Below are 16,531 nucleotides of genomic sequence, written 5' to 3'. Positions count from 1 at the left end.
GGGGGCGCTTATTTGGGCACCGCCTGCCCAAAGGGTAATATAATGAAAGGCAAATAGTTTACCCAGGTCTAGTAACCAGGGCAGTGAAGTCGGTACATAACTCCTTCGACTCTGACTTCTCAGTTTACGGTAAGTCCAACTCAGACTCCTCTGTTTTTACAGGAACAGTAACACCAAAAACTGAAAGTGTATCAAAGTAATTTAAATATAATGTAGTGTTGCTCTGCACAAAACTAGTGTGTTTGCTTCAGAAAGAATATTATAGTTTATATAAACAAGTTGCTGTATAGCCATGGGGCAGCCATTCAAGCTTCTAGAAAATAGGAGAAAAGACACAGTTTACTATTGATGTGCAGGTCGGGTTATTCCCGACCAGTACCCGCCCTCCCTCCACTAGCTGGCCCGAGCCCAACTTCCGGGTTCCCTTTATAGACCCACGGCAACCCGCTGATGACATCCCAAAAGGGGCAGGGCAAGCAGGCGCTCGGCTATAAAGCCGGAAGTTGAAGGTGGCGGGTAGAGCAGGAGGAAGAGCTCAAGGGCGACCCGAACCGACCAACCAGCAGGTATCTGGCCGGCCCACACCTCACTACAGGTTACGCAGCAGATAACGTATAAAACACCATTGTATTGGACAGGGCTTGTATGTTATGTGCAATGTAACCTATGCCTTTTCTCCTTTTTCTAGCACAGTGATCCCCAACCAGTGACTTACGAACAACATGTTGCTCTCCAACCCCTTGACAGTTGCTCCCAGTGGCCTCAAAGTGCTTATTTTTGAATTCCTGGCTTGAAGGCAAGCTTTAGTTGCATAAATCATAGACCCCTGTAGGCCGACAGTCCACATAGGGGCTACCAATAAGCAACCACAACCCATATTTGGCAACCCAAGAACTTTTTTCATGTTGCTCTCCAATTTCGTTAACATTTAAATGTGGTTCATGGGTAAAAAGTGGTTGGGGGCCCCTGTTCTAGCAGCTGTACCCTTCTCTGCCAAACCATCTTTCCTCTTGCTTGCTCTTCTCTGTGTTTGTGTGCCATGCTGTTGTGCATGTGCAGCACTGGAACTGAGGAAACAGGGCACAGCATTTCAGCACATGGATTAAATCCCTCTCCAAATCAGGCACAAAACGATCTCTTACTATATTGTGCTATGGTGTACAGTACAAGCTGAATGCACGGATACCTCTCATACTATGCCTGTATATAATTGCTATATAGAATTGGTATGTCCTGAATTCGCTACGGTTCTAATAAACCCTCACTGTTAAAGTGGTGTGGACCAAAAGAAACACTGAAATCTAATTGTAATAAAATGCATTTATTAAAACACAAAATTTAATTATTAAATATTTAAAAATTTAAATATTTTACTTAGTTACAAAGTGTTCATAGTCAGAGAAAAAGCAAGTGGAGAAACATGGGCATGTTTAGAAAGAAGACGCTAGCCAGGAGACAATAGGGAGCCCTGTTGTACTGCCGACAGCAGGTGGTAATTACAGTTCCCCATTCTACCAGCCCTGCACTCCACTTTTTGCACCATATTTCAAATTCGGAAACAGGCAGAGAGAGCAGCAGCAGAGAATGAGCTGGAAAACAAGTGGTAAGTGTATGGGGTCTAAAAGTTGCAACTTTGTGAACACTCCAGCACTTGTATCCCTGTTCATTGTAAATGAGCATTGAGAGTATGAGACATGAGGTCATGAAACAAAGTAGACTTGAGAGTCCAGTCATGATGATAACCATAATACAGACTCTAACACTGATCTCAAACTGCAGGCTCTCTTGCTCAGGGATGGCCAGTCTGTGGACCTCTAACTGCTGCACTTTATTTCACAGCATTTCCCATCAGGCTTTGGTTGTAGGTGTTCATTTTAGGGTTCCCTAGCATTCATTCTACCTTTACTTCGCACCTTCAATGGCATACATCAGAGCATGGTGAACAAGTGTACTGATGCTCTTTGCAAGGTGCTAAGAAGTATGTATAGGTGTAAGTACCTCTGTGAATAGTGGTTAAAGGTGTACGCCAAATTTGGCACTTTGCAATTACAAATGAGTTCTCTAAATAATATGCAACTGTCATATGTAAATAATAAACCTATGCCCTTATTCTCTACAGTCTTTTCAGGGGGAAAGTGCAGCTGCTATAAAGCATAATGAAACCCTTCTGACAACTCAGGCCCCCTCCACAGACCTCCCACCCTCCTCCAGAACCACACCACCTGAAATTCAGACAATATTGATTTTCCCTGTAGAATAGCAAGGTTGACAGGTGCCATCTTGTATAGCTCAGGTGCTCTTCAAGGCGACTGCCAACATGGAGAATTCATTGCTGAAGCCACGTCTGAACATGGTCAACATCAACTGCACATATGCCAAAGATCACAGTGGAGAAGACCTGAGCAATGTATGATGGCATCTTTCAACCCTGCTGTGCTACTCTGCACTTTTCAGTCTTCTGCTTGGTGAAGCACCAGTTTGGGAGAAGAAGGCCTTTGAAGGGGGCCTAGATTGTCACAAGGGTTTCATTCTCCTTTAAAATATTAAGGCACAAGGGTAGCACTTGCAGAAGGAATGTCTAAACCAGTCTTTTTTCATATCCTTCCAGGGGGGACAGCCCAGTGGTACAACAAATGTAACATTAGTAACAATACAAAAGAACGTCAGATAGTATTTACAGTTTGAAGTGAATATACTTACATACAAAATACCTTTTACAGAAAAAAAAAAGGATAAGAGTTCATGGAATGTAAGTGTCGGTCATGACTTCTGGTGAGCGCAGCCAAGAATAGTCCGTGTAACACCAAGGATTCGGCCGAATACCAAATAGTGGATTCGGTGCATCCCTAAATGTAACTGAGGTCATTCCCTTCTTTCTTTCATTTAGGACTGGGGGAAGGAGCTCTTGTGAGACATGGATCCATAAAGTGGATATTTGAAGTGCTTCCAAATAACCAACACCAGTCGGACGGCAAATGCAGCGCAAGCAACTGCAAGCAGCACAGCTGGAAACAAAGACAGATCAGAATTAATGAAATAATTAATAAGAGTGACAGGTACTTACAAACGTCTTGTATATAACCATTATATAACTACCAAGGATCAGAATAAATTTGTGATATAGCATTTTATACTGAAGATATTATTATAGAAAAATATAAAACTCCCAGTGGCCAAGGTACCAATTTGAAGCTGTTTATTAACTAATGTTAAAGTTTCGGATTCGACCTTTTTCAGCAGGATTCGGCCGAATCCTTCTGCCTAGCCGAACCCTAATCTGCATATGCAAATTAGGGGTGGGGAGGAAAATCACGTGACTTTTTGTCACAAAACAAGGAAGTAATTTTCCCCCCCTTCCCAAGCCAATTTGCATATGCAAATTAGGGTTCGGATTCAGCCGAATCTTTCTCAAAGGATTCCGTCGAATCCAAAATAGTGGATTCGGGGCATCCCTAGATATTACTGATGTATCAGTAACTATACAAGAGATATGCCAGGGGTGTCCTTCCTGTTGGTTTTTAGCTGTTGCTGCACAACTTCCCTCTGTTATACATCAGTTATACTCAGTCACTAGTTGGATGTGCGCTCATATAGAGGAATGTCATTAAAATGATTTTGTACAATGCAAACAAAGATTTCTTCTGTGTGTGACCTCAAGTATTACTCTTAGCATATAAGCAAATAAAGATTATACACATTCTATTCAAGCTTGACTCAACAGTATTAAATTGTCATTTCCCCCCGTATTGACATGAACAAAAAGCTAAACAGTCCAAAAAACGAAAAATAAAATATGACAACCAGAATATCAGTCTCTACATCATAATAAAAGTTAATTTTAGAACAATCCCATTAATATTTATGTTGTGTCATCCTCAGGACCTGATTCCAGCGCTACATATAGTGACTGGGACCATATTTCAGGTGGCTGCAGCCCTAAGCAGCACTGCATTTATTAGGGATGCAACAAATCCACGATTTTGGATTCGGCTGAACCCCCGAATCCTTCGTGAAAGATTCGGCCGAATACTGGACCAAATCCTAATTTGCATATGCAAATGTTTTGTGACAAAAAGTCACGCAATTTCCCTCCCCGTCCCTAATTTGCATTTGGTTTGATAAAGCTGAAAACCGAACAGAAAATTGACACCCAAACAGGCCTTCCAAAATCCGAACAGTTCGGGTCAACAGGTGGCAACCCTAAAGTCAAGGGTTTTGAAAAGTTTTGGAAACATTTATCGTTTTCTATACAGGCACTGGAAGGAAGTCCTCCTCTTAAAGCTGCCACTTTAGGGACAGGCTCATGGCTGCCTATAAAGAAAATGTGGTCCATATAATAAAGTGGAATTAGTAAAAAAAAGTGCCAGGATAACAGGTCCTAGACTCAGCATAGGAGAAGTTTTTTACAAAGGTCTAAATATGCCTTTAATTTTGCCTTTGTGGTCAGTGGGTTGCAGCAAGGTGCAAGCTACTCCCAACAATACAGATCCTATAGATACTATATCTCCTAGACTAAACGCATAATGACAGCTTTTATCATCCTTACCTATAAAAATACCATTTTGGCCTGGGTCAGATTTGTTGAAGTTTTTGTCCAAGGCTCCAGATAAACCAAGAATGACTATAGGATAGACTGTTATTGTGTATCTAACATATTTATCAAACACAAAGTTTTCCAAGCAAAACCTGTAAAAAAAAAAACCACAACATGTATTGTGAATAAAATCCATAACTGAACAGTTTTTGTTCATCAGTTCTGTTATGTGTAGTCACCCGACTGCATTTCACTCAACTTCTTTTTAAAACCCATGTTAGCAATTACAGACCATACAGTGTTATGCTAACATCACAGTGAATACCAACAAATATTGGCCATAAGATGAACAATTGCTCCCTCTAGAGTAAGGTATAAGTAAATGCAACTTGCCATTCTTCCTGGTCTTATCCAAGTCCCTGTCGGCTGTTAACCAGCAAAAAACTGTCTTTGCCTGATTTTAGTAAAATCCAGTAAGCAATAATTAGGCATAGGGACTATAGAAACACTTGCAAAGTTGGCACACAGTGCCTGCTATATCTATCGGTAAATTACAGTCAGTATTTGCTTCTTATTAAAAAAAAAAAAAGTGTTCTTGTAGTCCCAGTGGTTGCACGGGGCCAGGAATTTAGAGGGTCTAGTAAGGCCCAAATTAATGTACATCTTCAATTTATCTGGGTAGAACGGGACAACTTTTGGGCCCTAAACCTGAATTTGCCATGGGGCCCAGTAACATCTAGTTATGCCACTACCTATAGTATTGGCAGTGGCACAGATCATGCATGTTTTTGACATATTTGATCTAAACACCAAAAATAAACCACTGGCCATCACTTACCATAACACCAGTTCAAAAGCCAGGATGGCCAGAGCTACAGTGGCCGATGTACTATTAGAAATTCCTCCATTGTATGTCAGGCAGACGGCAAAGTTTAACAGGCAGGCAACTGTCGTCCATGTTGTATAAAAAGCAATACCATTCTGGGCCTGTAACAGAGAACAATAAACAATCTATTACCTCTTCTTTTTATAGCACCAACATATTCCACTGCACTTTCCCTGCTCTAGTGGAGCTAACCATCTAAGGTGCCATACGCATTCCTTCACTCTCCATTCATTTCTATGCGATTTTGAAAGGTGTATTTATCAAAGGATGAACTTTCACTTTCACCCATTGATAAATACTCTTTTAAAAATTCCATAGAAATGAATGGAGAGAGGCGGAATTTCATTTTCAAGAACTGTGGCGATATCTTACTTCACTCTTTGATAAATATACCCCATAGTGTCAATAAATATTTTTGTTTTTAATACACTTTTTGGTGACCTATGTTAACTGTATTGAGTGCCCACCCTATCTCTGGTATTTGAGGAAACTGTAGTACCCAGAGGAAACTAATAGCAAGCCCAAGGACTCTAGAGCTGAAGATTCTAGTTATTTTATTAATATCTGAAGATGCAACTATGGATTTGGATACAGTTTAGTATTAAAGTAAATCTTTTGAGATGGAATCAGTATCATAACATTATGGATTGGTGGATCCCTGCTGTATACCTATAAAGGTTAAGTAATGCATAATGCAGAATGCAAATTTGATTCCAAGTTTCTTGGAATGGGATGACAATGGAGTTAAAATTATTATTCCCAGATTTGCCGTTATATTATATATGTATCACTAGATAAGCAAAACCAAAGGAGCCATTTTGTGGACATTGTTATTAAGATAAGCCTTGCATCAGCTCAGAATCTTGTTTGTGCACCAGAATGGGGGACCTGATGTCCATCCCCATGCCCTGGCTACACAATTAAATGATGAAGAGAACGGGGAATATGGGGAGAGCAGTGACATCTAGGAAGTGCTGAATGGAAAGTGAGAGTGATTGTCTGCCCCGCCTCTATGCCTAAGAATGATTGACAGCTGAGATTTTTAAATGAGCTTTAAAATGAATGCTTTAATACAAAATAGAAATTTGATTTCATGTTTAATTTGAAAAGAACTTTTATTATACAGATTTTTATGTCTGGGTGACAGGTTCACTTTAATGCATTTCGCGAATTTTCGGTCGCAGGTAATTTTTGGCAAAGCAAAATGGGTCAAATTCGCCCCTCCCTATTGGCCTCCATACCTGTGCCTACCCCTAATCTATCTATTAGCACAGCATACTCCTGTCAGCTCCCACAGCCTTTTTTCCCCATATCCAATAGTGTTGTGTGTCTTTCTGCCGAACTTAAGCAGTTAGATAGAAGGTTATTTATATGAATGAGACTTATAATCAAGTGTAACTTACTAATATCCGAATAAGCCACAGGTCCACTTTGCGATGCGAATGTAACCAGTCTCCATTAAGATAGAGGGCTCGGTAAGAAAAGAAGAGCACTATGTAGTTGGTAAAGGCAATGGCACCCAGAAACACCAGAGCAGGAATGAGGTACCTGGTAAAATAAGGACAACTTTAAAACCTTGGCACAGAGACAGAGAAAATAATAATAAACATTAGATGAAGCTTGTTATTCCCTAGGAAGTTGTGTGGCATGACATGAAGGCAAACTGATCTGTAAACCTAGATACAGTGTTGGGGACAGCTTGTTGCACTACAAAATTTCACATTACTGTAGTCAATGTGAAAGGAGCAAAAATTCTGCAATTACACTGTACTAGGAGATTTTCAACATTCCACACCACTTCTGTACAGGAAGAAAAGTAAATCAAAGAGTCCAGATCTAGTTACCAATAGCAACCAATAAGATGTTTGCTGTTAAAACAGGTAACCAGTAAATGCTGTGTGTGATTAGACCTGTAACAAAGTTGCACCTATTATTGCATAAGCCTCAATGAATTTAGTTTTTAATGTCACTAAATAACACTTTCTTTTGGTTAAAAGTAATATGTGCGCACACTATTCTGGTCTCATTACTTAAATAAGAACTATGGTTTTTCAATTAAATAAATTAACCATAAAACAATGTACAGGTATGGGATCCGTTATCCAGAAAGCTCCGAATCACGGAAGGGCTGTCTCCCATAGACTATTTTATCCAAATAATTAAAAATTATTTCCTTTTTTTCTGTAATAATAAAACAGCTTGTACTTGATCCAAACTAAGATATAATTAATCCTTACTGGAAGCTTATTGGGTTTATTCAATGTTTACATGATTTTCTAGTAGACTTATGGTATGAAGATCCAAATTACAGAAAGATAAGTTATCCAGAAAACCCCAGGTCCTGAGCATTCTGGATAACAGGTCCTATGCCTGTATATTCTAATAAGTGGCCTATTAAAGGGATCTTGTCAAACTGCCATATACAGTATATTTCCCGCAGTGTGTGTAAACAATGTGTGATTAACCAATGGCACAGATCAATATTATGAAATAAAAAGTGTTAAATTTAACAAATGTTTTTGTTTTTATAGAGACCTGCAACATTTTAGGGGGCTTCCCTTTAATTTGGGCAGTCATTATCTCTATACAGTTTGAACGTCAAACAAAAGTTGAAAAGTTTTGTAAAATCTGCATAATAAATATACAAAAGAAATGCGTCAGCTTCCACTTGCATACAATATATAGATAATGATGGTTGCACTCACATGATGATCTCTCTCTTTCACTAGCCAAATTAAGGGAAATAAATAGAGTACTAGCTTTACTTTTACATATGGTCTAATTAGACAAAGGGCACATTACAGTTTCTGTTTCTTGATAACAGATGTACATACTGAAAATTCATTATTGTATATTAAATAATGAAGAGCCATGGAGCTATTCTAAATGCCCTATTAGTCCTCAACTGCCTATTTATCATTCACTGGTAGATAGGGTGCACTGGCATATTTTCAAGCAGGCCCGATCCCCCAAACAACGGGCATACATAGCACAATAAGTGGCCACCATACATGAAAAAAAAAAAAAAATTATACATAGCATTTTAGGGCCAGATTTGGAAGCACAAATACTTATATAAGTTAAATTTCTATTTAATTACATCTTTCACAATGTACTTATTAGGTGGTCTGTGAAGTTTATAAAGTATTCCCCCATGATTACATTCCTTCCATTAAAGGGAATGGAAAGGCCAAAATGTTTTCTAATTCTCTTTCATAAAAGAACACATTTCCAATAATTAAGCAGTTATTAAGCTCTACCCGAATGCCAGTTTCCTTCCCTCCTGCTAGATTTCTATTGCCCTTGCCAACAGCAACAATAGTTAAAGTTAGGGCTGGTTCACTTTCAAGTAAAACTTTAGTATGTTATAGACTGGTCAATTCTAAGCACCTTTTCAATTGGTCTTTATTATTTATTTATAATTTTTTAATTAATTGCTTCTTCTTCTTCTGACTCTTTCCAGCTTTCAAATGAGGGTCACTATTTAAACAACAAATGCTCTGAAAGGCTACAGATATATTGTTACGGCTACTTTTTATTACTCATTCAGGCCCTATCCTATTCCAGTCTCTCATTTAAATCAATGCATGGTTGCTAGGATTATTTGGACCCTAGCAACTATATAGGTGAAATTAAAGCTGCAGAGCTGCTCAATAAAAAGCTAAATAACTCAAAAGCCACAAATAATAATAATAAATGATAACCAATTGCATGGTCTCAGAATATCACTCTACCTCATATTAAAAGTTAATTTAAAGGTGAACAACCCCTTTAACAAACATGCCAACTACTTTACTATGGGCTGGGGGTCTGAAAAGTGCTAAAGGCTTCTAAGAAGCTTTGTCAGCGGCTGTCTAAACAGCAAGGGACATGTACAAGGGTAGATCATTTATATTGGGTAAATATTGGAAAATAGCTTACGGCTTTCAGGCCTAATCAACATTGCACTCTTCAACATTTAGTTTGGTGACAGCTGCAGTTTAGACCATATCCTCCCCACGGGCGCACACAGACTGGCCTTATACCCCCTGTTCAGTACAATACAATACAATACAATACAATTCAGCACACAAACCGTCAGCGTACATTGTTTTGCTGCACTTGATTCGTTATATGAATTATCTTTTTTTATGTGAGCTTACCCTCACTTACTCAGTATGTTATCCTGACCCTTTCTAGCAAAACCAGAGCAGATTTACAATATACTTACTCTCTGTCCCACAGGAAGATCCATCCTATGTTTAAGACATTATTCAACATCCAAACAAGGTAGAAGGGGACTGGGAACACATTTGGTTTCAGATACATCCACCCCGATTCACTCCTATACAACAACACAGAGAAAAATAAATTTCTTAATGGCAAGGGCAAAGAAAGGCCTAGTATTAAAAAAGTTTCAAGGTCCCCAATATTTCTGCCACAACTTACCACTGCTTTGTACATCTGAAGTAAGAATACATCATTACTTTGTTTTCTACTAATGTTTTTAATGCTATTAATAGTTACTTTTATTAGTCTTTATATTTATAAATAACACATTAACATATTAATATTTAAAGGGATTCTGTCATGGAAAACCACTGAAAATATTTCAGTTACTAGCAGTCCTCTAGCCGAATCCGGCATTGAAATCCATTTTTGCAAAGACATTTTTTTTATATTTCATTTTGAAATTTGACATGTTGTCAGTTTCCCAGGTGCCCCCAGTCATGTGACTTGTGCTCTGATAAACGTTAGTGACTCTTTACTGCAAGTTGGAATGATATCACCCCCTTCCCTTTCCCCCCAGCATGGGAAGGTAACAAAGTAACAGCTCCCTGACAAGATAACAGCTCCCTGGTAAATATGAGAATAGCACTCAATGGTAAAAATCCAAGTCCAACTACGACTCATCCAGTTACATTGAGTAGGAGAAACATTAGCCTGTCTGAAAGCAGTTCGTTATGAAGTGTTGACTCAAGTTGGTTCAAGAATACAATTTTAAATGGTAGAATGAATTATGTGCAATGTCCACAGTGTAATGTAGTAATAAAAACTATACCATAAAAATCAAGACAGAATTTGGTGGAGCATGCTGGGAAAAGAAAACCACTGACCTATTTCTTTCACCAGGGTTGCATGCTGATACACCACGTTCTCTTGGTGGAGCAAATAAAGACAACACTTATCAGCACCACCAGGCAGCCTTTTGTTTAGAGTTGCCATCTGCCAAAATATCCCACATGCAAAGGCTACAAATCCCATGTGCCTATCAACAGACATAATTCTGCAGCTCTGGTGGAAGAAGCAAGTTGTTTGGTGTCCTTTAACAGCAGAGAAATCCTTCTGCTAGAATCCCCTGAATTTCCTCAAACTAGACTCAACATATTTTCCACTACCTTCTTGTATAAACTACAATACATTGACGGTGCTATAAGTAAAAGAAACGTAGTAACTTTGTTTATAGAGAACAAGGCCCATCCCCAAGCACATACAATTTTTAATCAAAAACACTTTTTTTTAAATTTACATCTTTTTACTTTATGCTACGTGAATTACATTTCCTATTAGCATTATTAAAATACACAAATTTTTAGGAGACTAAACTTTTAAATTAAGCATTTGATGGAAAAGTAATATTTTGTAATATTATTCAAGACAGCAGCCCCAGTGCAGGGTGGGTCTCGGTTAGATACTTCTTAGTGTGCAAAACAGACTTTTCCAACATTTGGGGGTACTGAATAGATTTTGCAGTGGGGCACAGTAACCGATAATTATACCAAAACTTACCTTCTACAGATTAAAGAAAAAACATATCCAAACCAGAGGAACTGCCAGAAAAATATGACATTCCAGATTAAAGAGAATGTCCATCCAGCTGGGGTAAAGTCTGTGTTGAATTTGTTGGAAATATTTCCCACACTATTCAAGAATAGATCTGTTGGGGAGAGAAAAGGATGTTGTGTCCGTTATTCATCTTGCGATTCACACCACCAGAAACCATCTGATTTATTATACACATTTTGTTATATGCCTAACTCCTGGTCAAACTGATATAAACAAATAACTTTGTAGCAGAGCTAACCCAGACCACCAGGGTAAATCCCAAGCCTGTTTCTCTTTAGACTGATAACCATCAAGGATAGATACGCTGCTCCATAGCATGTGCAACTTCTAGGGTTAAACATACTTTCCTTATACCCAATTTACTTTAGGTTTCTCAAGAAGCAAAGTTCCTTTATTAGAGATAAAAGGTAAATTAGTCATCAAAACTTTGACCGTGCTTTGATTTATCAACAACTTTGGACTGGGCCTGGCGGGACACCGGGAAAAACCTGGTGGGCCCAACCGGACCAGACCCGCTACACAGAGCCGGCACTCCTGACCTCCCCTCCCCCGCATAAAGAAGGCTGAAGCAGGTACGTGCCGGGGGGGGGTGGAGACCCCCCCCCAGCCCAACCCTGTTTTTCAATTGGTCTCCCATGTAGTGTTTTCAGGGTCCAACTGGGCTGGAGGGACAACGGGTATAAACCTGGTGGGCCCCGCCTATCCAGACCCACATCCATCTGCTGCCTGCAAGGGCCCGTGCTGCCCCCTGATCTCACCACCCTGGCCCTGATTGACAAAACAGGTACACTGGGGTCCAGAAGGGGGGTTTGCGGCTTCGGCAGGAGGGCCTGGAGGGGGGGGGGGTGGGTGCCCCTGTGTCGGAAGCCCCATTGGGCCTTGGACCCTCCAGTCTGACGCTCGGTGTTTTCATGGCAAACACCCTGCTTCTGTGCTGGAACCCCAATACTGTGGCTTTGTGTAGAAACTTCATAACACTCTATATAGATACATAAATATCTCAGACAATGGTGCCTAATGATTTCTGTTTGCTTTAATGATACTTGCTCTCCAATGGATGGAACACACAGTCTACACTACAGTACATACACGCATTATATTTACATTTGCGGGGTACCCAAGGCCCACAAAATGCCAAGTCACTGTGTTTGCTTTTAATATCCTTATCCTTTCTTTGACTGTATTGTATAGAAATACAAAAGAAATTAAGAACATACAGGTAATTCGATATAGGGCTCACAAACATTGGTTCTACACTGCACCACCAAAGCAGTAGCTCTTAGCACCAGCAATTTTACTACCAGTAGGAACATAAAAATCACAGATCTGCTAGTTTGCTATGGGCAACTGCACTGGTGAAATTTGGCACCCCTTATTAAAGCAGTCCATGTGTCCCACAAAACAAATAAAACAGAACTTCAAAAGGAATTCAGAAAAGGTGAATTCAGTATGTATAGGCTTAACACTTACTTCTTTGTAGTCCTGCACCAGCTATGGCATTTAAAGCCACCATTGTTGTATAAAGAGCAAAAGCCAGGAAAATCAAGATGATCTTAAATATGTTGTGTTCAAACATTTTCAGACCTGTTACAGACAAAAAAAAATTAAAAACTTGTTAGAAAGCGTTATGGCAGTTTATATGAATTGGAAGCTAATACACCAATAACTGTAGTGGAGTATAAAGTTTATAGGGGACACTTTCCATCTTTACCTGCCCTCAACCCAGCTGGTTAAGGGACAACTCCCAGCAAATCCCTACAGAGCAGATACACATGAAACTGTTACACTCAGAATGGGCCCACGCAGTAGTAGTTAAAGGGATACTGTCATGGGAAAAAATGTTTTTGTCAAACCGCATCCGTTAATAGCGCTGCTCCAGCAGAATTGTGCACTGGAATCCATTTCTCAAAAGTGCAAACAGATTTTTTAATATTTATTTTTGAAATGGGGCTAGACATATTCCCAGCAGACCCCAGTCATGTGACTTGTGCTCTGATAAACTTCAGTCACTCTTCACTGCTGTACTTTTGAAGTGATAGCACCCCCTCCCTTTCAGAACAACAGAACAATGGGAAGGCAACCAGATAGCAGCTCCCAAACACAAGATGACAGCTGCCTGGTAGATCTAAGAACAGCACTCAATAGCAAAAATCCAGGTCCCACTGCAACACATTCAGTTACATTGAGTAGGAGAAACAACAATCTGCCAGAAAGCAGTTCCATTCTCAAGTGCTGGCTCTTTCTGAAAGCACATGACCAGGCAAAATGACCCGAGATGGCGCCTACACTCCAATATTACAATTAAAAAAAAAAAATACACTTGCTGGTTCAGGAATTAAATTTTATATTGTAGAGTAAATTATTTGCAGTGTAAACAGTGTAATTTAGAAATAAAAATGACATCATAAAAATCATGACAGAATCCCTTTAAACGTTAACTTTCATGGTTGATCAGTTGGGCGCCAGTGTGGTTGTTAAATAATGAACAGAACATTACTGAATCACTGAATAATGCCAGTCTATATACAGCTGATGGCACTCAAATGAGAACACATCAATCCAGTAGAACATCGCTCATAGATTAAACCTTGGTAGATGTTGAGACACCTTAATGAATGCCACTGAGTAGGGAGAATATCCCGGGACCCTTTTCTGCTGTAGTCCCTGCACTAGGCCAGTATTGCCTGGGGAACAGTAGCCCACTGAGGCTCTGAGCTGTCCTTGTTCACTAATCCTAGCCTATCATATCTATTATTATTATTATTATTATCTTATCTTATATCTGGCCAGATTTCGATCTGGGAAGCTTGATTCTTCTGTTGGATCGAGGACCAAATTGGCTCATTAATGTTGTCCTCGCTCAGCCTTTTAGTATCCCCTTCATTGTAATGCGATCCTTTGGCCCTACCCCTATATTGCCTATCCAAGGTGGCCCTGTCGGAGGGAAGATTCACTCGTTTGACGACCTATCCAAATGAGCGAATCTTACAGTGTATGGCCACCTTAAAAGGGACCCGTCACCCGAAAGAATTATTTCAAGTCCTACTTTATTGCGTTAGTCAAACAAAATGAACTAATAATTACAATATATAAATTATTTGTATCTTGTTTCCTTCAGTCTGGGAACTCATAATTATTGCAAGGAGGCAGGAGCCATTTTGTGGACACTGTTATTAAGGCAAGCCTTGCATCATCTCAGAATCTTGTTTGTGCACCAGAATGGGGGATCTGGTCACACAATTAAATGGTGAAGAGAGAGAGGGGAATGTGGGGAGTGCAGTGACATCTAGTAAGTGCTGAAAGGAAAATGGTGCTCACTGGTATAACCCCAGGCCGGTGCAGGTTTCTGCTAATAGGAGCACCGGCCCAGGATTTCAGGTAAATAAATACAATATCTTGGGGGGTGCCTAACATTTGGAACCCCCAAGTGCGAAACAACTTCCTGCTCCTTTAAGGTTGTCACACAATGGTTAATTCTAAGCAACTTTTCAATTGGCCTTCATTATTTCTTTTTTATGTTTTTTTTTTAATTATTTGCCTATATTCTTTCCAGCTCTCAAATAGAGGGGTCCCTGACCCCCATCTAAAAACAGATGCTCTGTGAAAGCTACACATTTATTGCTTTATTACTCATTTTATTATTCAGACCCTCTCCTATTCGTTTCTAGTCTTTAATTCAAATCTGAAAGCCTGAGCATAAATAACTGACCTTCAGTCTTTTAATCTTATGAAAACACCAGTATTGATATGGCTTATCTGCAGCCCTTTAGAACTATAAGGCAGAGATGTTATATTTGCCTTAATTCTACTGCCACAGCCTGCCAGTTCTCAATGTAAGTCCTGCAACAACAGGGTAACCACACGTTTCAAACAAATGAAACAAGCTGCTAAGCACAAAGTTATACTAGATACACAAAAGCCGTACTTACCGCTGCCCCTTCCACTCCAACCTGCTTCCCCACTCCTTTGTTAGTAATAATGTTCTAAAAGCACCATTCGTTTATATTCAATTACACTTACACACCTTATGGCAGAGGCGGTCCTAGTCGCGGCTAACCAATAGAAGAGGGAGGATGGATAGGGAGTAAAGGCCGGTGAATGTGATTGGCTGCTGCATTCTGAATGGAAGCTTATGAAACCAAGCACGAGAGAGAACAGTTATACAACAGGTACAGAGAGTCTCGCTCCACGTGTTGGGCTGTACCACTTCTCTCTTTACAAAAGGGGCGGTCTTTTCTACAGGTAATAGGGTCTAAGTTCTTACACAACACAGGGAAGTCAGTGTGTTTGTTGGATCTTACTTTTTCTACCCGTGTCGTGTGCATCTACACGTGTGGAGTGATTTTATTTATCTTATGTATTCTACTGTATTTTTACTCCTCTGTAACCAACTGATTACTCTTTGTTGTGCTGCTGTTCTCAGCTGCAATTTAAATGTAGTAGTATGGTTGTAATCTTTGTCTGAGTGAATAACAAGTTACAAGGAGAAATGTAAAGTAATATTTTTTTCCCTTATAGGCATCCTCTTAGGGTAGAACTACACGAACGTTTTCGGCGCATTACGACGCGCTGCGACAAAACGTCATTGTCAAATTGCATGCGACGGAAATAAGTTATGTGAATGCATTTTTGAATGGTGTTGCAGCGTTGATCTGACGTGACACGACTGTCGGATGCAGCGTGCAGCAACACCATCTGGCAATGCATTCACTTACCTTATTTCTGTCGCATTTGATGGCGAAGAGTTGTTGCAGTGCGTCGGATCGAGCCGAATACGTCCTTGTAGTTCTACCCTTAAACTGCCACTCTTAGCACATTCCCTCAGGTGCCTATATATCTACACTCAGAAATCACAGGGCCTTGTACAACAACATTTTCTGGGCCCTTCTACAAGTTAAAAAAAAATATTGGTAGTCAGCCCCCCCCCCCATCAAGTTAAGAAAACATTGGTGGCCAAGGCCCCCTCTACAAGATAAAAAATACATTGATGGCCAGGCAAAATTCAAGTAAAAAAAAACATTGGTGGCCAGGGTCCCCCTACAAGTTAAAAAAAAATAAACATTGGTGGCCAGGCCCCATTGAAGTAAAAAAAAACATTGCTGGCCAGACCCCATTTAAGTAAAAAAAACATTGCTGGCCAGGGTTCCCACTACAGTAGGGTTGCCACCTGGCGGTATTTTACCAGCCTGGCTGGTAAAAATGATGGTTGATCCCATTGTTATTAATAGAGAAAAAAGATAAATATATTGGAAGGCCGGTATATTTTTCCAGAAAAGGTGGCAACC

The 16,531-nt window shown here is 39.8% G+C and overlaps 1 protein-coding gene across 2 annotated transcripts; it reads right to left on the bottom strand.

Moving 5' to 3' along the window:
- Window positions 1–1,299: 1,299 nt before the first annotated feature.
- Window positions 1,300–15,292, bottom strand: LOC108716586. 2 transcript variants are annotated; one of them, XM_041562639.1, is made up of 8 exons: window positions 15,271–15,292; window positions 12,717–12,830; window positions 11,190–11,337; window positions 9,631–9,744; window positions 6,824–6,968; window positions 5,373–5,521; window positions 4,547–4,686; window positions 1,300–3,005 (listed from the first exon to the last, which is right to left on the bottom strand). In XM_041562639.1, exons 2-8 carry the CDS (start codon window positions 12,820–12,822, stop codon window positions 2,884–2,886), a joined length of 924 nt encoding a protein of 307 aa, XP_041418573.1. In that variant the 5' UTR covers window positions 12,823–12,830; window positions 15,271–15,292; the 3' UTR covers window positions 1,300–2,883. The 2 variants fall into 2 exon arrangements, with proteins under 2 accessions (XP_041418573.1, XP_018118309.1); XM_018262820.2 differs by lacking the exon at window positions 15,271–15,292 and adding an exon at window positions 15,176–15,261.
- Window positions 15,293–16,531: the final 1,239 nt, after the last annotated feature.

The sequence above is a fragment of the Xenopus laevis genome, chromosome 5L (genome assembly GCF_017654675.1).
Source record: "Xenopus laevis strain J_2021 chromosome 5L, Xenopus_laevis_v10.1, whole genome shotgun sequence".
In the NCBI taxonomy this organism is placed as follows: domain Eukaryota; kingdom Metazoa; phylum Chordata; class Amphibia; order Anura; family Pipidae; genus Xenopus; species Xenopus laevis.
This window is presented reverse-complemented; position numbering and strand designations above follow the sequence as displayed.

Coding starts and splice junctions, on each gene's coding strand:
- LOC108716586 (XM_041562639.1), bottom strand. CDS start 12,822: ATGTTTGAACACAACATATTTAAGATCATCTTGATTTTCCTGGCTTTT. Junction 5,522..6,823: donor TGTGGCTTATTCGGATATTA/GTAAGTTACACT, acceptor TCTCTGTTACAG/GCCCAGAATGGTATTGCTTT. Junction 3,006..4,546: donor CCAAAATGGTATTTTTATAG/GTAAGGATGATA, acceptor CTTTGTTTCCAG/CTGTGCTGCTTGCAGTTGCT.